Source organism: Oncorhynchus clarkii, chromosome 7 (genome assembly GCF_045791955.1).
Source record: "Oncorhynchus clarkii lewisi isolate Uvic-CL-2024 chromosome 7, UVic_Ocla_1.0, whole genome shotgun sequence".
Classification (NCBI taxonomy): Eukaryota; Metazoa; Chordata; class Actinopteri; order Salmoniformes; family Salmonidae; genus Oncorhynchus; species Oncorhynchus clarkii.
The window spans coordinates 57,886,600-57,907,655 of record NC_092153.1 but is presented as its reverse complement, the minus strand read 5'-3'; the positions used below and the strand labels follow the sequence as shown (position 1 = coordinate 57,907,655).

At 46.2% G+C, this 21,056-nt stretch overlaps 2 protein-coding genes across 3 annotated transcripts in view; one reads left to right on the top strand and one right to left on the bottom strand.

The window, feature by feature from the left end:
- Positions 1 to 8,412, top strand: part of LOC139413545 (6-phosphofructo-2-kinase/fructose-2,6-bisphosphatase 4-like) — a 54,754-nt gene extending 46,342 nt beyond the window's left edge. For both annotated transcript variants that reach the window (XM_071161045.1, XM_071161046.1), the window contains exons 12-14: positions 4,928 to 4,990; positions 6,852 to 6,916; positions 7,044 to 8,412. In XM_071161045.1, the coding sequence (XP_071017146.1) occupies positions 4,928 to 4,990; positions 6,852 to 6,916; positions 7,044 to 7,103 (188 nt within the window). In that variant the 3' untranslated portion in view covers positions 7,104 to 8,412. The remainder of the gene's footprint in view (positions 1 to 4,927; positions 4,991 to 6,851; positions 6,917 to 7,043) is intronic.
- Positions 8,413 to 12,213: 3,801 nt separating this feature from the next.
- LOC139413544 (actin related protein 2/3 complex, subunit 4) lies at positions 12,214 to 20,739 on the bottom strand. The gene is made up of 6 exons (XM_071161044.1): positions 20,664 to 20,739; positions 15,657 to 15,775; positions 15,139 to 15,250; positions 13,122 to 13,217; positions 12,795 to 12,965; positions 12,214 to 12,716 (listed from the first exon to the last, which is right to left on the bottom strand). The coding sequence occupies exons 1-6, from the start codon at positions 20,664 to 20,666 to the stop codon at positions 12,711 to 12,713; spliced, it is 507 nt and encodes a 168-aa protein (XP_071017145.1). The 5' UTR covers positions 20,667 to 20,739; the 3' UTR covers positions 12,214 to 12,710.
- Positions 20,740 to 21,056: the final 317 nt, after the last annotated feature.

Sequence of the window (21,056 nt, the reverse complement as noted above, 5' to 3'; positions counted from 1 at the left end):
GCGAGAGGTTGAGAGCGAGCGAGCGAGCGAGCGAGAGGTTGAGAGCGAGCGAGCGAGCGAGCGAGAGGTTGAGCGAGCGAGCGAGCGAGCGAGTTGAGAGCGAGCGAGCGAGCGAGAGCGAGCGAGCGAGCGAGCGAGCGAGAGGTTGAGAGCGAGCGAGCGAGCGAGCGAGAGGTTGAGAGCGAGCGAGCGAGCGAGCGAGAGGTTGAGAGCGAGCGAGCGAGCGAGCGAGAGGTTGAGAGCGAGCGAGCGAGCGAGCGAGAGGTTGAGAGCGAGCGAGCGAGCGAGCGAGCGAGCGAGCGAGCGAGAGGTTGAGAGCGAGCGAGCGAGCGAGCGAGAGGTTGAGAGCGAGCGAGCGAGCGAGCGAGAGGTTGAGAGCGAGCGAGCGAGCGAGCGAGAGGTTGAGAGCGAGCGAGCGAGCGAGCGAGAGGTTGAGAGCGAGCGAGCGAGCGAGCGAGAGGTTGAGAGCGAGCGAGCGAGCGAGCGAGAGGTTGAGAGCGAGCGAGCGAGCGAGCGAGAGGTTGAGAGCGAGCGAGCGAGCGAGCGAGAGGTTGAGAGCGAGCGAGCGAGCGAGCGAGCGAGCGAGCGAGCGAGAGGTTGAGAGCGAGCGAGCGAGCGAGCGAGAGGTTGAGAGCGAGCGAGCGAGCGAGCGAGCGAGAGGTTGAGAGCGAGCGAGCGAGCGAGCGAGAGGTTGAGAGCGAGCGAGCGAGCGAGAGGTTGAGAGCGAGCGAGCGAGCGAGCGAGAGGTTGAGAGCGAGCGAGCGAGCGAGCGAGAGGTTGAGAGCGAGCGAGCGAGAGGTTGAGAGCGAGCGAGCGAGCGAGCGAGCGAGAGGTTGAGAGCGAGCGAGCGAGCGAGCGAGCGAGAGGTTGAGAGCGAGCGAGCGAGAGGTTGAGAGCGAGCGAGCGAGCGAGCGAGAGGTTGAGAGCGAGCGAGCGAGCGAGCGAGCGAGAGGTTGAGAGCGAGCGAGCGAGCGAGAGGTTGAGAGCGAGCGAGCGAGCGAGCGAGCGAGCGAGAGGTTGAGAGCGAGCGAGCGAGAGGTTGAGAGCGAGCGAGCGAGCGAGCGAGCGAGCGAGCGAGAGGTTGCGAGCGAGCGAGCGAGAGGTTGAGCGAGCGAGCGAGCGAGAGGTTGAGAGCGAGCGAGCGAGCGAGCGAGCGAGAGGTTGAGAGCGAGCGAGCGAGCGAGAGGTTGAGAGCGAGCGAGCGAGCGAGAGGTTGCGAGCGAGCGAGCGAGCGAGCGAGCGAGAGGTTGAGCGAGCGAGCGAGCGAGCGAGCGAGCGAGAGGTTGAGAGCGAGCGAGCGAGCGAGCGAGCGAGCGAGCGAGAGGTTGAGAGCGAGCGAGCGAGCGAGCGAGCGAGAGGTTGAGAGCGAGCGAGCGAGCGAGCGAGAGGTTGAGAGCGAGCGAGCGAGCGAGCGAGAGGTTGAGAGCGAGCGAGCGAGCGAGCGAGCGAGAGGTTGAGAGCGAGCGAGCGAGCGAGCGAGAGGTTGAGAGCGAGCGAGCGAGCGAGCGAGAGGTTGAGAGCGAGCGAGCGAGCGAGCGAGAGGTTGAGAGCGAGCGAGCGAGCGAGCGAGAGGTTGAGAGCGAGCGAGCGAGCGAGAGGTTGAGAGCGAGCGAGCGAGCGAGCGAGCGAGAGGTTGAGAGCGAGCGAGCGAGCGAGCGAGAGGTTGAGAGCGAGCGAGCGAGAGGTTGAGAGCGAGCGAGCGAGCGAGCGAGAGGTTGAGAGCGAGCGAGCGAGAGGTTGAGAGCGAGCGAGCGAGCGAGCGAGCGAGAGGTTGAGAGCGAGCGAGCGAGAGGTTGAGAGCGAGCGAGCGAGAGGTTGAGAGCGAGCGAGCGAGCGAGCGGTTGAGAGCGAGCGAGCGAGCGAGCGAGAGGTTGAGAGCGAGCGAGCGAGCGAGCGAGAGGTTGAGAGCGAGCGAGCGAGCGAGCGAGAGGTTGAGAGCGAGCGAGCGAGAGAGCGAGCGAGAGGTTGAGAGCGAGCGAGCGAGAGGTTGAGAGCGAGCGAGCGAGAGAGCGAGCGAGCGAGCGAGCGAGAGGTTGAGAGCGAGCGAGCGAGCGAGAGGTTGAGAGCGAGCGAGCGAGCGAGCGAGAGGTTGAGAGCGAGCGAGCGAGCGAGCGAGAGGTTGAGAGCGAGCGAGCGAGAGGTTGAGAGCGAGAGAGCGAGCGAGAGGTTGAGAGCGAGCGAGCGAGCGAGCGAGAGGTTGAGAGCGAGCGAGCGAGCGAGCGGTTGAGAGCGAGCGAGCGAGCGAGCGAGAGGTTGAGAGCGAGCGAGCGAGAGGTTGAGAGCGAGCGAGCGAGCGAGCGAGCGAGAGGTTGAGAGCGAGCGAGCGAGCGAGCGAGAGGTTGAGAGCGAGCGAGCGAGCGAGCGAGAGGTTGAGAGCGAGCGAGCGAGCGAGAGGTTGAGAGCGAGCGAGCGAGCGAGCGAGAGGTTGAGAGCGAGCGAGCGAGCGAGCGAGAGGTTGAGAGCGAGCGAGCGAGCGAGAGGTTGAGAGCGAGCGAGCGAGCGAGCGAGAGGTTGAGAGCGAGCGAGCGAGAGGTTGAGAGCGAGCGAGCGAGCGAGCGAGAGGTTGAGAGCGAGCGAGCGAGCGAGCGAGAGGTTGAGAGCGAGCGAGCGAGCGAGCGAGAGGTTGAGAGCGAGCGAGCGAGCGAGCGAGAGGTTGAGAGCGAGCGAGCGAGCGAGCGAGAGGTTGAGAGCGAGCGAGCGAGCGAGCGAGAGGTTGAGAGCGAGCGAGCGAGCGAGAGGTTGAGAGCGAGCGAGCGAGCGAGCGAGCGAGCGAGCGAGAGCGAGCGAGCGAGCGAGCGAGAGGTTGAGAGCGAGCGAGCGAGCGAGAGGTTGAGAGCGAGCGAGCGAGCGAGCGAGAGGTTGAGAGCGAGCGAGCGAGCGAGCGAGAGGTTGAGAGCGAGCGAGCGAGCGAGCGAGCGAGAGGTTGAGAGCGAGCGAGCGAGCGAGCGAGAGGTTGAGAGCGAGCGAGCGAGCGAGCGAGAGGTTGAGAGCGAGCGAGCGAGCGAGCGAGAGGTTGAGCGAGCGAGCGAGCGAGCGAGCGAGAGGTTGAGAGCGAGCGAGCGAGCGAGCGAGAGGTTGAGAGCGAGCGAGCGAGCGAGCGAGAGGTTGAGAGCGAGCGAGCGAGCGAGCGAGAGGTTGAGAGCGAGCGAGCGAGCGAGCGAGAGGTTGAGAGCGAGCGAGCGAGCGAGCGAGAGGTTGAGAGCGAGCGAGCGAGCGAGAGGTTGAGAGCGAGCGAGCGAGCGAGCGAGAGGTTGAGAGCGAGCGAGCGAGCGAGCGAGAGGTTGAGAGCGAGCGAGCGAGCGAGCGAGAGGTTGAGAGCGAGCGAGCGAGCGAGCGAGAGGTTGAGCGAGCGAGCGAGCGAGCGGTTGAGAGCGAGCGAGCGAGCGAGGTTGAGAGGTTGAGAGCGAGCGAGCGAGAGGTTGAGAGCGAGCGAGCGAGAGGTTGAGAGCGAGCGAGCGAGAGTTAGAGAGCGAGCGAGCGAGCGAGAGGTTGAGAGCGAGCGAGCGAGCGAGCGAGAGGTTGAGAGCGAGCGAGCGAGCGAGCGAGCGAGCGAGAGGTTGAGAGCGAGCGAGCGAGCGAGCGAGCGAGAGGTTGAGAGCGAGCGAGCGAGCGAGAGGTTGAGAGCGAGCGAGCGAGCGAGCGAGAGGTTGAGAGCGAGCGAGCGAGCGAGCGAGAGGTTGAGAGCGAGCGAGCGAGCGAGCGAGAGGTTGAGAGCGAGCGAGCGAGCGAGAGGTTGAGAGCGAGCGAGCGAGCGAGCGAGAGGTTGAGAGCGAGCGAGCGAGCGAGAGGTTGAGAGCGAGCGAGCGAGCGAGCGAGCGAGAGGTTGAGAGCGAGCGAGCGAGAGAGCGAGAGCTTGAGAGCGAGCGAGCGAGCGAGGGAGAGAGAGAGAGCGAGAGAGCGAGCGAGCGAGAGGTTGAGAGCGAGCGAGCGAGCGAGCGAGAGGTTGAGAGCGAGCGAGCGAGCGAGCGAGAGGGTGAGAGCGAGCGAGCGAGCGAGCGAGAGGTTGAGAGCGAGCGAGCGAGCGAGCGAGGTTGAGAGCGAGCGAGCGAGAGGTTGAGAGCGAGCGAGCGAGCGAGCGAGAGGTTGAGAGCGAGCGAGCGAGCGAGCGAGAGGTTGAGAGCGAGCGAGCGAGCGAGCGAGCGAGCGAGCGAGCGAGCGAGAGGTTGAGAGCGAGCGAGCGAGAGGTTGAGAGCGAGCGAGCGAGCGAGCGAGAGGTTGAGAGAGCGAGAGGTTGAGAGCGAGCGAGCGAGAGGTTGAGAGCGAGCGAGCGAGAGGTTGAGAGCGAGCGAGAGGTTGAGAGCGAGCGAGCGAGAGGTTGAGAGCGAGCGAGCGAGAGGTTGAGAGCGAGCGAGAGGTTGAGAGCGAGCGAGAGGTTGAGAGCGAGCGAGCGGTTGAGAGCGAGCGAGCGAGCGAGAGGTTGAGAGCGAGAGGTTGAGAGCGAGCGGTTGAGAGCGAGCGAGCGGTTGAGAGCGAGCGAGCGAGAGGTTGAGAGCGAGCGAGCGAGAGGTTGAGAGCGAGCGAGCGAGAGGTTGAGAGCGAGCGAGCGAGAGGTTGAGAGCGAGCGAGCGAGAGGTTGAGAGCGAGCGAGCGAGAGGTCGAGAGCGAGAGAGGGGGAAGGAGGGAGGTCGAGAGAGAGGGAAGGAGGTCGGGAGATCGAGGGAGGGGTCAGCCAGGCGTCACCAGGCCAGGTAATACACCCCAGTGACCAGGGGGACTGGGGAAGGCCAGGGGTCAAAAGGGCAGGTAATACGCCCCAGTATTACAGCTTCATTTATACTATAAAACAAACATTTTTCAGAGTGAGTGTTCTGCATGTCCTGTTCACCTGTCATGATCAGATAAGCATTGGTATAGGATTGCATTAGCTCTAATACAACTAAATTGAATCTATTTAGGCATTGTTGTACGTTCTGTTTTTGTTCTTCAGAGGAGCTGCCTTACCTGAAGTGCCCTTTGCACACTGTACTGAAGCTGACACCTGTGGCTTATGGTGAGTACACTATTGTCAATAACTGCATTAAACGTGTATTAGTAACACAGCATAAGAGTTCAGTGACATGCTTTATTCCATGTATATTTACTCCAATGACATGTATTCATCCCTTGGATTCGGATCACCTGGATACTTTTAATCCAGTACCACTGTTTAAATGTACAGTAGTAGTGTTAGGCCAGGATTCAATCAGGTCAGCGTTAACCCGCGGTAACTGGCAATCACTTAGCATGTCATTGTTTTTGTTAAGGCAATGTAGGATCTGTCAAATCCACAAACGGCTCCTGGCATTATACCTATCACGGACATTTCCATTGGATGCACATTAGTAGAAATCCCAAGTAGCCGTGTTACAAGTTCAAACACTGGAATGTGTGATGTTATCTACTCCTTCATTAGGCTGATGTAAATCCTTATTATTTAATGATATTCAATTTGAGTGTAATTGCTTCTACAGTCCCTTCAGAAAGTGTTCAGACCCCTTGACTTTTTCCACATTTTGTTATTTTACAGCCTTATTCTAAAATGGATTAAATAAATAACAATCCTCAGCAATCTACACACAATAACCCCTAATGACAAAGCGAAAACAGTTTTTTAGCCATTTAGCAAATCTACTAAAAATAAAAAAAACAGAAATAACTTATTTACATTTGTATTCAGACCCTTTGCTATGAGACTCAAAATTGAGCTCAGGTGCATCCTGTTTTCATTGATCATCCTTGAGATGTTTCTACAACTGGATTGGAGTCCACCTGTGGTAAATTCAATTGATTGGACATGATTTAGAAGGCACACACCTGTCTATAAGGTCCCAGTGCATGTCATGAGAAACAACATTCTCTGGTCTGGAAACCAAGTTTGACCTCTTTGGCCTGAATGCCAAGCATGATGTCTGGAGGAAACCTGGCACCATCTCTACAGTGAAGCATGGTGGTGGCAGCATCATGCTGTGGGGATGTTTTTCAGCAGCAGGGACTGTGAGACTAGTCAGGATCGAGGAAAAGATGAACGGAGCTAAGTACAGAGAGATCCTTGATAAAACCTGCTCCAGAGCGCTCAGGACCTCAGACTAGGGTGAAGGTTCACCTTCCAACAGGACAACAACCCTAAGCACACAGTCAAGACAAAACATGAGTGGCTTTGAGACAAGTCTCTGAATGTCCTTGAGTGGCCCAGCCAGAGCCCCGACTTGATCCCGATCGAACATCTCTGGAGAGACCTGAAAATAGCTGTGCAGCAACGCTCCCCATCCAACCTGACAGAGCTTGAGAGGATCTGCAGAGAATATTAGGAGAAACTCCCCAAATACAGGTGTGCCAAGCTTGTAGTGTCATACCCAAAAAGGCTTGATGCTGTAATCACTGCCAAAGGGGCTTCAAGAAAGTAATGAGTTAAAGGTCTGAATACTTATGTAAATGTGATATTTAAGTTTTTTTATTTGTAATAAATTTGCAAAAAATTCTAAACCTGTTTTTGAATTGTCATTATGGATTGATGTCGGGGGAAAAAACAATTTAATCCGTTTTTTAAAAATTAGGCTGTAGCTAAATGTGGAAAAAGTATGGCCTACATTTTCTCATTCTTAACTTCTAACGTGGGTGGGATGGGTGTGGCTTCGTGACAAAGAACACAAGAACAGTTGCTTACTAATTTGACATCTCCAGCGCTGTTACCTGCAATTGTTGGTTACTGTGGGGTAACACTGATCTAATTGATCCCTGGCCTTAGTCTATGTATTAAACAGTCTACTGCTGCTGCCCTCTAGTTTTCGGACAAAGTATTTGTCCTCAATCTCTTCCCTTTCTATTTCTGTCTCTAACTATTGTTTTGTTTTTTTCTCTTCCTGTCCCTGTAGGCTGTAAAGTAGAGTCTGTCTTTTTGAACGTGGAAGCTGTGAACACCCACAGGGACAGGCCAGAGGTAGGTACCCCAGACAAGTGGCCCTCACTGGGCTTGCACTCTAAAACAGAGCGAGTAAGAGGTTCAGGGTCAGTTGGACTAACCTTATCTGTGTCCTAGTGCTGACTGATCTCTTTTCATTGTACAGAATGTAGACACTTCACGGATGCCGGAGGAAGCCCTGTTCACAGTCCCCGCCCACCAGTGATTAGGGACAGTGCCCAAGACAACAGAGTGACATCACTCACCATGGCCACTTCCTCTACTCAATCAGCAATCAATCCAAATTCCTCTTTTAATTTGTTCCTTGCAGTGGGATTGGGAAAAAAACGCATCCGGATCTTTCATTGGACATATTCCTCGTTCAGGTTCACCTCATCTTTCTCTTTTCTTCCGTGCAATGAAAGTCTAGACAACTGGAATCCAGTTCAATGGTGATTTGCCCCACTATCGGGGTATGTTTGAGAGTGTGTGCATGTGAGTGTGTTTTGTATGTGTGTGAGTGAATATGATCAAGATAAGGACAATCTGATTTGAAACCTATTTTAAATAGAGGACATATGGCTTTTCATCAAATTGTAGAGTTGAGCTTTTCTGAAATCGTGTCTGTCACAGGTAGCCCAATTCTGATCTTTTTCTACTAATTGGTATTTTTACCAATCAGATTAACTCTTTTTACAATAATTTGGCAAAAGATCAGAGTTGGGCTGCCTGTGCAAACACAGTGTAAGAACCATATATGTTGACATTGTACATTTCTTGTTCTTAGTATTTTAGTGTTTGTCCACCCCATTTAAAAAATTATAATAATAATAATGTATTTGTTGAATTTCCTATTAAACTAACTATTGCATTACAAGTTTGAGGCTGTGATATGCAGACTCTAAAGCGGGGACACGAATTGTAGCTAGTAATTTTTATGTCTGGTATAAAATCAGGCTGTTCCTATAAAGGCAGTTTTGCGTATCTATCATTTTCAATTAAGTTAATCTTCATCTAGTTAAAATCTAAAGAGATTGACAAGTTTATTTCCATGTTGCATCAGTGATATGCTATATCTAGAATGTTTTTATCTATTGTTCAATGTCTACTAGTGAAGGATACTTTATCTAAAATGCTGCTGTAGTTCAGTAGCACAGGAATAGTTGTTGGTATCATAACAAATCAATTGAAATGACTTCTAATGCCTGTGTAAATGCGTATATTTGTAATGATCACCATAATCTGTTGTCTGTAATGCGTTGAATGTCATTAAATCGCTCACTGGTTGAATGTCATTAAATCGCTCACTGGTTGAATGTCATTAAATCGCTCACTGGTTGAATGTCATTAAATCGCTCACTGGTTGAATGTCATTAAATCGCTCACTGGTTGAATGTCATTAAATCGCTCACTGGTATTATATAGTTTTAAGCATTTTCAGCATGTCTTGTTTGTTCATTTTGACTTGTTTGTCAAGAATATGATTCTGTCAATGTAAATATCTACATCATCCAAATGTAATAAATATTTTGAGTTAAGTCTCTTGCTGTTGTCTTCTGCTCAAAGTTTTGAACTGTTTTGTGTAGTCTTCACATTTTGCTGCCTTAGTTAAGGACCAGTAGTAAATTACAATGTACAGTTGAAGTCGGAAGTTTACATACACCTTAGCCAAGTACATTTAATCTCGGTTTTTCACAATTCCTGACATTTAATCCTAGTAAAAATTCCCTGTTTTAGTTCAGTTAGGATCACCACTTTAATTTAAGCATGTGAAATGTCAGAATAATAGTAGAGAGTGATTTATTTCAGCTTTTCTTTCATCACATTCCCAGTGGGTCAAAAGTTTACAAACTCAATTAGCATTTGGTAGCATTGCCAAAAGCATTGTCATTGAATTTTGGCCCATTCCTCCTGACAGAGCTGGTGTAACTGAGTGAGGTTTGTAGGCCTCCTTGCTCACACACGCTTTTTCAGTTCTGCTGACAAATTTTATATAGGATTGAGGTCAGTGCTTTGTGATGGCCACTCCAATACCTTGGGTTTGTTATCCTTATTAAGCTATTTTTCCATTTGGAAGACCCATTTGCGACCAAGCTTTAACTTCCTGACTGATGTTGCTTCAACATATCCACATATAGTTCCTGCCTTGTGCTGCCATCTATTTTGTGAAGTGCACCAGTCCCTCCTGCAGCAAAGCACCCCCTCAACATGATGCCACCCCCGTGCTTCCCGGTTGGGTTGGTTTTCCTCGGCTTGCAAGCCTCCCCCTTTTTCCTCCATACATAATGATGGTCATTATGGCCAAACAGTTCTATTTTTGTTTCATAAGACCAGAGGACATTTCTCCAAAAAGTAAGTTTCCATGTGCAGTTGCAAACTGTAGTCTGGCTTTTTTATGACGGTTTTGGAGCAGTGGCTTCTTCCTTGCTGGGTGGCCTTTCAGGTTATGTCGATATAGGACTCACTTTTCGTACCAAAGTACATTCTTTCTCTAGGAGACAGGACACGTCTCTTTCCTGAGCGATATGACGGCTGTGTGGTCCCATGGTGTTTTTCTGGCGTATTATTGCTTGTACAGATGAACGTGGTATCTTCAGGCGTTTGGAAATTGCTCCCAAGGATGAACCAGACTTGTGGAGGTCTACAATTTCTTTCTAAGGTCTTGGCTGTTTTCTTTTGGTTTTCCCATGATGTCAAGCAAAGAGGCACTGAGTTTGAAGGTAGGCCTTGAAATGCATGCACAGGTACACCTCCAATTGACTCAAATTATGAGTCGATTATGTCAAAATCAAAAGTAACAGTCAGTATCTGGTGTGGCCACCAGCTGCCTTGAGTACTGCAGTGCATGCGGGCTCTTCGCTGGCCATGGCAGAACACTGACATTTCTGTCTTGCAGGACGATCCGTATGGCTGGTGGCATTGTCATGCTGGAGGGTCATGTCAGGATGAGCCTGCAGGAAGGGTACCACATGAGGGAGAAGGATGTCTTCCCTGTAACGCACAGCGTTGAGATTGCCTGCAGTGACGACAAGCTCAGTCCGATGATGCTGTGACACACCACCCTAGACCATGACAGACCCTGCCGGACCCTCCTTCTCCAAATCGATCCTGCTCCAGAGTACAGACCTCGGTCTAACGCTCATTCCTCGGTGTAACGCTCATTCCTCGGTGTAACACTCCCTTTATTTCATTTTAAAACTAAAATGCTTAATTGCATTTCAAAGCATGAATGTATTTTATTCTGTGTGATAGCATGATTTATACAGTAGCGTACATATTGAAATATAGGCCTAACGTTAAGTTATGGTAAGACTAAACAGGACTCGCTCTTAGGCCTACAGCTCGATGGTAGTTATACAAGGCTATTTACTATACGCTACTGTATAATGATAAAGACATTACTTATAAAAAAATATAATTGCAAGGAGATCAAGAAAAAGGAGGGTATAGGTGTGAGAGTTGCGTGCACATCGTCTGTCACAAACAGGTGCTGTTAGATTACAATATTATTTTTCTGCCTGTTTGGAACAGTGTAAACAGTAAATAAATTAGTAATACCAGTCTGTTCTAACGAGAGAAAAAAAGTAAAGCCTTAATCTTTGCTATGCTTGTAATTAAGAACAGCCGAATCTGTGAAATTGCTTTATCCGACATTATGCCGTTGCATGAAGCTTGGTGTTCACGGAATCAGTAGGCTTTTAAACAAACACTCAAACAGGCAACAGAGGCAGGATGTTTTATTTCAAATCAAATTTTCTTTGTCACATACACATTTAGCAGATTTTATTGCGGGTGTAGTGAAATGCGTGTGTTTTTAGCTCTAACAGTGCAGTAATATCTAACAGTAATATCTAACAATTTCACAACAATAGACAAATATAAAGCAATGTAATTAAGAATATATATTGGGCGAGCAATATCAGAGCGGCAGAGGCTTAGATACAGTAGAATAGGATACAGTATATACATGTGAGATGAGTAATGAAACATATGTAAACCTTAAAGTGGCCAGTGATTCCAAGTCTATAGGGCAGCAGCCTCTAATGTGCAAGTGATTTAACAGTCTGATGGCCTTGAGATAAAATATTTTTTTCAGTCTTTTGGTCCCAGCTTTGTTGCACCTGTACTGACCTCGCCTTCTGGATGATAGCGGGGTGAACAGGCAGTGGCTCAAGTGGTTGATGTCCTTGATCTTTTGGCCTTTCTGTGACATCGGGTGCTGTAGGTGTCATGGAGGGCAGGTAGTTTGCCACCAGTGATGCCTTGTGCAGACTGCACCACCCTCTGGAGAGCCTTGCGGTACAGTTGCTGTACCAGGCTGCGATACAGCCCGACAGGATGCTCTCGATTGCGCATCTGTAAAAGTTTCAGGGTTTTGGGTGACAAGCCAAATTTCTTCAGCCTCCTAAGGTTGAAGAGGCGCTGTCACCACACTGTGTGAGTGTACCATTTCAGGTTGTCTGTGTGTACGCCAAGGACCTTGAAGCTTTCCACCTTCTCCACTGATGTCCCTTCGATGTGGATAGGGCGGTGCTCCCTCTGCGGTTTCCTGAAGTCCATGATCATCTCCTTTGTTGACGTTGTTTTCCTGACACCACACTCCGAGTGCTCTCACCACCTCCCTGTAGGCTGTCTCGTCATTGTTGGTAGCCCACTATCATACTCTCATCTGCATATTTGATGATTGAGTTTGAGGTGTGCATGGCCACACAGTTGTTGAGAATGTTGGTAGCCTAATTATTCATTTCAGTCACACTTTATTTGGATAGTATGACATGGAAAATCTGAACTATCAAAACTGTTGATAAGAAACTGCTTGCCAAGGTTACCTTTAGGGCTAGGTTTAGAATTATGGTTAGAGCTAGGGTTAATAGATAGTTGAACATGTTACTCTGTAGAGCATCTATAGATTGACTATCCAAAGTGTTACCTTAATGTCCAATGGATTTACTGCTAGTAGCGATTTAAAGTTATGCGTGCATACATTTTACATAGTGGAGTGGGTTTGATTCCCAGGGTCACCCTGTCCTGGCGTTGCAAATGCCATGGTCTACTAACAGCCATATAAAATAACGATATGAATTCAAACCAAAGCCTACTAGATAGTTGAGGATATTTATAGTATTAATGATGTAGTAGCTAACAAGGTGCCATTCTCATGCATCATACAGTTGTAATATATCTACTACGGCATGTTGCGTAGAGACAAACATTTAATCTGACTGACAGACAAGCTAGCTGGCATTTCGTCCACAGATGTCAAATTTCTCATCATAAAGATAAACAGGTCCAAGCAATACACTATTATGGTAAAATAACACAGCAAAATACAAACAAACAATAAAGGGATTTATTCAACACTGCCAGCACTATTATCACAATCATTTCCATCAATGATAGGGTCTGCTCTGTGTGTATTAACACAAGAAACAGGTGTCGTAACAAAAACTTAGCAAAACAGTCTGAATATAATATTTATATATAAAAAAAGAAATAGTTTCAATTATCAGAAATCTCCATGCATTTCCCTGTGCTCATTAATATTGATTAGGATTCTATTTTAAGGACCCGCCCTGATTTAATGCTTTGTTCTAAAGGGCAGAAATTAAACGAGGCTGTGAATATTAAGTATGTACAAACATCAATATTTCTGAGCACAGGGATACCTCAATGACGTAGGGCAACACCCCATTGGTCTGATGCATCTTTACTTTTTTCCATTGCGAATGTCTGGTCACAATGTTTTCCCCTCCCCCTCTCTGTTCTGTGTTGCGGACCCCTCAGAAACCATGATGACGGTCGTGATCAGCGTAAGGAATGTTTGGGAATTTTCTTAGAACTGCGGAAGTCAAAAACATGGATGTCAGATAAAACGTTTAACTTCTAGGTGAGAAGAACGACATACATGAAGACTTACATTTTTGAGGAACTCCTCTGCGACGATACGGGCCCTGGCGTTGACAGACAACTTCATCTCACTGATCTCCTTGTCGATCTCCTCCATGAAGTGGATGACGAAGTCCACCAGCTTGTGCTTGTACATCTGCTCCGTGTGGAAGTTGGTGATGAGGAAACTGATGTCATAACCCTGCGGACGAATGAAGGAGAGAAAAGGGGGGGGCTAATAAATCCCAATTCTTGCAGAAAATGTTGTCTGAGTGACAAAAAAAAAAAGACCATTTGTGTGACCATTCGATGTGATAAGTTTGAGATGTTGGTTGTACCACCAGTCCTCTCATCTCACCTCCACCGGTTTCCTCCTCAGGATGAAGAAGTTCTCAGCTCTCATCATCATGAAGCGCATGAATTTATGGCAAAGGATCTTCTCAATCTCATCCGCCTGCAGTGACACACCAATCACAAAGCAGTCAGACTCAGAGCTGCTGTCCTGTGATTGGTGGGTGCTAATAACCACCAATTGTCACCAGGTTGTAAAAAAACAACTAATCACAGTAGTAAATTTCATGTCTATGACAAACCAACACAGCCTCACAGAACAGAGAAAGAAAAAAACAATGGTACAGCTGCGCTTCCATCCATTGGGTAACGACAACACAACAAGATAGGCGTATTAAAAATATTATTATGAACTGGGTGGGTCGAGCCCTGAATGTTGATTGGCTGACAGCTATGGTGTATCAGACCGTATACCACGGGTATGACATTACATTTATTTTTACTACTAATTACGTTGGTAACCCATTTATAATAGCAATAAGGCACCTCGGGGGTTTGCGGTATATGGTCAACATACCTTCAGAAAGTATTCAGACCCCTTGACCTTTTCCACATTTTGTTAGTTTACAGCCTCATTCTATAATTGATTCAACCCCCCCCCCCCCCCCAAATGTACACACAGCATCCCATAATGACAAAGCAAAAACAGGTTTAGACATTTTTTCTAATAAAATAATAAAAAACTGAAATATCACATTTACATAAGTACTCAGACCCTTTACTCAGTACTTTGTTGAAGCACCATTGGCAGTGATTACAGCCTTGAGACTACAAGGGTGTGACGCTACAAGCTTGGCACACCTGTATTTGGGGAGTTTCTCCCATTCTTCTCTGCAGATCCTCTCAAGCTCTGTCAGGTTGGATGGGGAGCATCGCTGCACAGCTATTTTTCAGGTCTCTCCTGAGATGTTTGATTGGGTTCAAGTCCGGGCTCTGGCTGGGCCACTCAGAGACTTGTCCCAAAGCCACTCCTGCATTGTCTTGGCTGAGTGCTTAGGGTTGGAAGGTGAACCTTTGCCCCAGGCTGAATCCCCGAGCAGGTTTTCATTAAGGTTCTCTCTGTACTTTGCTCAGTTCATCTTTGCCGCGATCCTGACTAGTCTCCAAGTCCCCGCCGCTGAAAAACATCCCCACAGCATAATCCTGCTTCACCATAGGGATGGTGGCAGGTTTCCTACAGACGTAACACTTGGAATTCAGGCTAAAGAGTTCAATCTTGGTTTCATCAGATCAGAGAGTCTTGTTTCTCATGATCTGTGAGTCTTTAAGTGCCTTATGGCAAATTCCAAGCGGGCCTCTACGGACAATTCCTTCGACCTCATGGCTTGGTTTTTGCTCTGTGCCTTTCCAAATCATGTCCAATCAATTGAATTTACCACAGCTGGCCTCCAATCAAGTTGTAGAAACATCTCAAGGATGATCAATGGAAACAGGATGCACCTGAGCTCAGTTTCAAGTCTCATAGCAAAGGGTCTGAATACTTATGTAAATAAGGCATTTATGTTTATAATACATTTCTAAACATTCTAAAAAAAACTGTTTTTTGCTTTGTTATTATGGGGTATGGCGTTTAGATTGCTGTGTAATTGTGTTTATTTAAATAGATTTTAGATTAAGAACAGTCCTTAGCCGTGGTATATTGGCCATGTACCACACCTCCTCGTGCGTTATTGCTTAATTATAAATCAGGTAGTTTGGTTTAAAGCTGTGGTATATCAGACAATATACCACAGGTATGACACAAAACATATTGTTTACTGTTGTAATTACATTAGTAACCCTTTTATAATAGCAATAAAGTACCTCAGGGGTTTGTGGTATATGGCCTACATACCACGGCTAAGGGCACTCCGCGTTGCGTTTTGCATAAGAACAGCCCTTAGCCGTGGTATGTTGGCCATCTACACCCCACCAGGCCTTATTGTTTAAATAAAGTATGAAAGTCACCAAAATCAAGCCCGTCAACTGCACCTGTAAAGGACAGGTTATCGACTATACACATTAGAATAAATAATATCCCTGACCTGCTTGACAGCGATGCTGACTCGGACTGAGTTGATGGAGCCCTCGATAAGAACCTTCTCCTTGTCATTACGACTGATGATGACTGGCTGCAGCAGCAACTCTTTACTGCTCCTGAGGGGGATAGCATACACGTGCTAGGTCAAACACACTCTCCTGAAGGGGATAGCATACACGTGCTAGGTCAAACACACTCTCCTGAGGGGGATAGCATACACATGCTAGGTCAAACACACTCTCCTGAGGGGGATAGCATACACGTGCTAGGTCAAACACACTCTCCTGAGGGGGATAGCATACACGTGCTAGGTCAAACACACTCTCCTGAGGGGGATAGCATACACATGCTAGGTCAAACACACTCTCCTGAGGGGGATAGCATACACATGCAAGGTCAAACAAACTCTCCTGAAGGGGATAGCATACACGTGCTAGGTCAAACACACTCTCCTGAGGGGGATAACATACACATGCAAGGTCAAACACACTCTCATGCACACGAACAAACACCGACACTCACCGGACCTCCACCTCTGGCTTGTTGTGTCGCTCCACCACCTGAGAGGAGAAGTTCTCCAGACAGAGGGCGGCCTGCAGCGTGGCACGCACAGCGTTGAGGTACGGGCGCAGAGTCGCTGTCTGAGGGAGAGAGGAAAGGGAGTGGAGAAAGAAACGTTAGAAGAGGGAAGCCTCTACCCCTGCCAACCAAATACCGCCTCACGCCACCTACTATCCTCAAACTATTAGCTAAATGGCCCTTATCCCGACACCTCTTTACGAGAAGAAAGGTAAAAGTAATGCAGACCTAGGATTGTAGCTAGAATTCCTGGCATAATGTTTATTCCATAGCAAAGGCTCATGGCTGGGCTTGGGCTGCAGTGTAGATTTTACACTGATTTCACTATCACAGAAACTCACCAACACATTAGTCAGTAAAAGTTTTAAAAAAGTCCCATCAACCCCATTAAAAAAAATATATGCAAAATCATTGACTGCTGAACATTAGTGAAATCACCATTAAGATTATATACCCTGCATCCCTCAAATGTAAAGAGGAAGTATATTGACCGCATGAGTACATACTGAAACCCCTAGAATATAGCCTAGTCACGCTGAAGCCTTTCATGGTTTGAACAATTGCACCATTAGTATGCATGTGACTTTAAAAGTACACCACTGTTTCACATAGACTATAATAGATAAGGATAGTGGGCACACATTGGCTCAGGCCTTACAGCTGTAGAATGCACTGCCACTATTTGCATTTTCAGGATGAAAATATCTAGCTACTTCAATCCAGTCTGCATCAGATTTGGGCCAAGAAAATATTTCAGTGGACAAGTTTGCAACCCTATGTGTGTTGAGTATAAGGAAGGGAAATCTAGACTCTGGACCTACTTACTGCAAAGCAAAAATAATTCAGGAAAGATGCAGGTGCATAGCTAGTTCTACAATGGACTAAAGGAGTCTAATGTTACTTCTTAACAGTCCAAGGACCTTACATGTTCTGTTTAAAAGGCGAATTACCTCTGGAACGTGAATCAATTCTTATATCAAAATCATTTCAAATGCAAAATACACACTTACTGTAACCGGTTTTAACATTTGCAGTCAACAGTATTTTTCAGTGACAACATGTTTATGGTGTCTAGCTTCCATTTATACAGGTGTTAGGAGCAGAGGTCGACCGATTATGATTTTTCAACGCCGATGCCGATTATTGGAGGACCAAAAAGAAGCCGATACTGATTAAATCGGCCAATTTTTTTAAATGTATTTGTAATAATGACAATTACAACAATACTGAATTAACACTTATTTTAACTTAATATAATACATCAAAATCAATTTAGCCTCAAATAAAATTAAACATGTTAAATTAGGTTTAAATAATGTAAAAACAAAGTGTTGGAGAAGAAAGTAAAAGTGTGTGCCATGTAAAAAAGCTAGCATTAAAGTTCCTTGCTCAGAACATGAGAACATATGAAAGCTGGTGGTTCCTTTTAACAGAAGCCTTCAATCTTCCCAGGTAAGAAGTTTTAGGTTGTAGTTATTATAGGACAATTTCTCTATACGATTTGTATGTCATATACCTTTGACTATTGGATGTTCTTATAGGCACTTTAGTATTGCCAGTGTCACAGTATAGTTTCTGTCCCTCTACTTGCCCCTACCTGGGCTCGAACCAGGAACACATCGACAACAGCCACTCTCGAACAACCACTCCAAGTCTCAGAGCGAGTGACGTTTGAAACGCTATTAGCGCGCACCCCGCTAACTAGCTAGCCATTTCACATCGGTTAAACAGCACAATGCTTGAAGCACAGCGACGAGCTGCTGGCAAAACGCACGAAAGTGCTGTTTGAATGAATGCTTACGAGCCTGCTGCTGCCTACCATCACTCAGTTCGACTGCTCTATCAAATCATAGACTTAATTATAACATAACACACAGAAATACAAGCCTTAGGTCATTAAGATGGTCAAAACTGTCATCTCGAAAAAAACTTTTATTCTTTCAGTGAAATACAGAACCGTTCCGTATTTTATCTAAACGGGTGGCATCCATAAGTCTAAATATTCCTGTTATATTGCACAACCTTCAATGTTATGTCATAATTACATAACATTCTGGCAAATTAGGCAGCCCAAACTGTTGCATATATACTGACTGCGTGCAATAAATGCAAGAGAAGTGACACAATTTCACCTGGTTAATGTTGCCTGCTAACCTGGATTTATTTTAGCTAAATATGCAGGTTTAAAAATATATACTTCTGTGTATTGATTTTAAGAAAGGCATTGATGTTTATGGTTAGGTACACATTGGAGCAAGACAGTCCTTTTTTGCAAATACGCACAGCATCTGCAAAGCATATGCAACGCAGGACACGCTAGATAAACTAGTAATATCATCAACCATGTGTAGTTAACTAGTGATTATGATTGATTGATTTTTATATGATAAGTTTAATGCTAGCTAGCAACTTACCTTGGCTTACTGCATTCACGTAACAGGCAGTCTCCTCGTGGAGTGCAATGTAATCAGGTGGTTAGAGCGTTGGACTAGTTAACTGTAAGGTTGCAAGATTGAATCTCCGAGCTGACAAGGTAAAAATCTCCGAGCTGACAAGGTACAAATCTGTCATTCTGCCCCTGAACAGGCAGTTAACCCACCGTTCCTAGGCCGTCATTGAAAATAAGAATGTGTTCTTAACTGACTTGCCTAGTTAAATGAAGCATAAAGGTGTAAAAAAAAATTTTTTTTTTAAAGGCCAAATCGGTGTCCAAAAATACAGATTTCCGATTGTTATGAAAACTTGAAATCGGCTCTAATTAAAAATCGGCCATTCCGATTAATCGGGCGACCTCTAATTAGGAGACGCAGATAGCTAATTAGCACAAGTAGTCGGCTGTCTTCATATTGTTCATAAACACGCACGTCAACAGCTGTGTAACAATATAACTGATTTTAGAAAATAATTTCCTGCTGATATGAATGTTTAGGTCCTTATGCTTCCAAAGTGATGGGGGTTAATGTTCAGACCTAGCCCAGAGGCCGACAGGCGGCGATATTGAGGAGTTTCCATCCAAAAAGTATTGTAGGCAGCCCCCATGGACCGGTTCGTACCGAAAACATTCTCCATTCAGGGTGCAAAGGCGCCAATTTTTCCTTAACTAGATTTAAAAAGGCAAAAATAAAGGAAAATATGCCTACTTCTTTTACAAAACACCATTTTCAACCACCATGCTGAAGTGGCTAATGCCTAGGTATGATAGTTCCAGATGTTGTGTATCGCGTTCAGCCAATCAGGTTGCAGCAGTCTGTTTACCCCTAACTGAATGAAGGGCGCAACATCAAGTAGTAGCATTAGTATGGTGGTGGAAAAGTGGTGTTTCATAAAGTACGCATATTTCCACCGTTCGTCCCCCCCTCCTCACCATTAATACATCTAGTTAAGGATGAAATTGATGCCTTTACAGCCTGGATGGAGAATGTTTTTGGTACGAACCAGTCCACGGCGATACGAGTGTATTGCCAGCTGCATACAATGCGTTTGGATGGTAAGATGAAACCCTCAATACCAGATCAATATCGCCATCTGCCGGCCTTTGGGCTAGTTCAGACCAAGCATCCGGGCTCTAACCAAAACACCCCCGTACAGAAGATGACTTATGTGGAATGTAATGGAACCTAGAGTCAAGATCAGTGGCTAGTGCATAGTTAGCTGGGACATTCCTACTATGCGATACACACACCTTTTGTATTATTCTATCAGAAAAGGGACATGTTTGACTGGACAGTGCACGACAGAAAAACTAAATTGGTCAAGCTCAGGTACTTACAAAATTTTTGGGTGCATTTTCCAGTTTGTTAGGTGCATAATCCTAACAGGGTGGATGTGTTAAACCTAAATTAGCCATAGCTCTGAGTGAGCAAGATTGATCTAGCATAATTGTGAAAACTTGAACAGGACTTTATCTTCTCTATCAAACATATTTTAACATTTTCATTTTAAAAAAATGTTTAGCTTAACAGGGTGGAAATGTATGAGTGTGACATACAGACTAACATGAACAAATAGATACAAATGTTTTTATATAAAGAAATGACACTTCCTCAATGTGGTGTCATTGTAGGAAGGGGTTGTTTTCTTAAGATGGAGATTTACAACAAACTAACAGGGTGGAAAGTGATCAGGGACACACAGGAAATCTTATATAAAATAATAATGAAAGAAACGAATATAAAGAGACTAACTAGGACTATAAAAGACAGATTAAAAATGGTTGTGTTTTGATCTAGTGGAAGTTGATAAATAACACCTGGGGACATCGCAAAAACGCCTACATCCACTGACAAAAAGTGTTTAAGATGCATAAAGTTCCCTTTCAGAATCTATTTTTTTGGTGTTAAAGGATATTTAAAGCCTTTTGGAATCCACAGTTTACACCAAATTAAAACTGATATTTCCTGGGGCCAGAAATTTGGAAAACATTTGCGGTCTTAAATACCTAGGCTGGCTGCCTTACTTGCGAGATAGCTAGCAAGATGGCAAACTACCCTCTTCTACCAGCTAGTGTTCGGTATATATTTCAATGGGGCATGGGAATATTTACTCATGGTATTCGTTTTGAATTTACAATCTTGATAGTGACATCCAAGAACATATGCGACCTCCCTGATGCACTACTACAGATACATTTTCGGGTAACTAGCTAAATTATGTTTATATTTATGAATACATTTGAAAGGATACTTTAGATTACAGTATTTGGCACTAGTTAAAAAAAAACTTACCTTAGAGCTATATCACTAGCTAAAAACAGATTTCACATTTTGGGTGGGATGCTAACTAACTAACGTTAGCTACCAAACCAAATCTAGCGATAAACATACGCATTAACGCAGACCTCGCGTAAACCACGAATAATGTCATATTCAATATACTGCTCATCGTATGACTGATGTTGAAATAACGTCGAAATGTCTTTATTTTCATAGTAAACCACATAAATGATCTTACCATTTCTCTATATCCGCTGGGGAGGAGAAGACGGAAGTAGTACACTTGTCATGGCTCTTTCATGACCCTATGCACTAACCGGAACACACCATGTGCAAGACTTTATAGGGGAGCCTATATCATTTGGACAAAGATGTTTCTATACAAGTAATGGATTGTATCTAGCAGACACGAACATTGAATACATTAGTTTTATTTATTTAAAAATGTCATATTGTTAAATATGTGGTTTTCATTATTTGATTACATAATTTCCCAATTTACAAGGATGAGAACATGTTGATGATATCCTTTACAGTTTCAAAATGTTTATGTAAAAGTACATTCTGACAATTGTTTTGGTGTTCTCATTCTTCATATGAGAAACATCATCAATCTCGAAATTGTTAAACT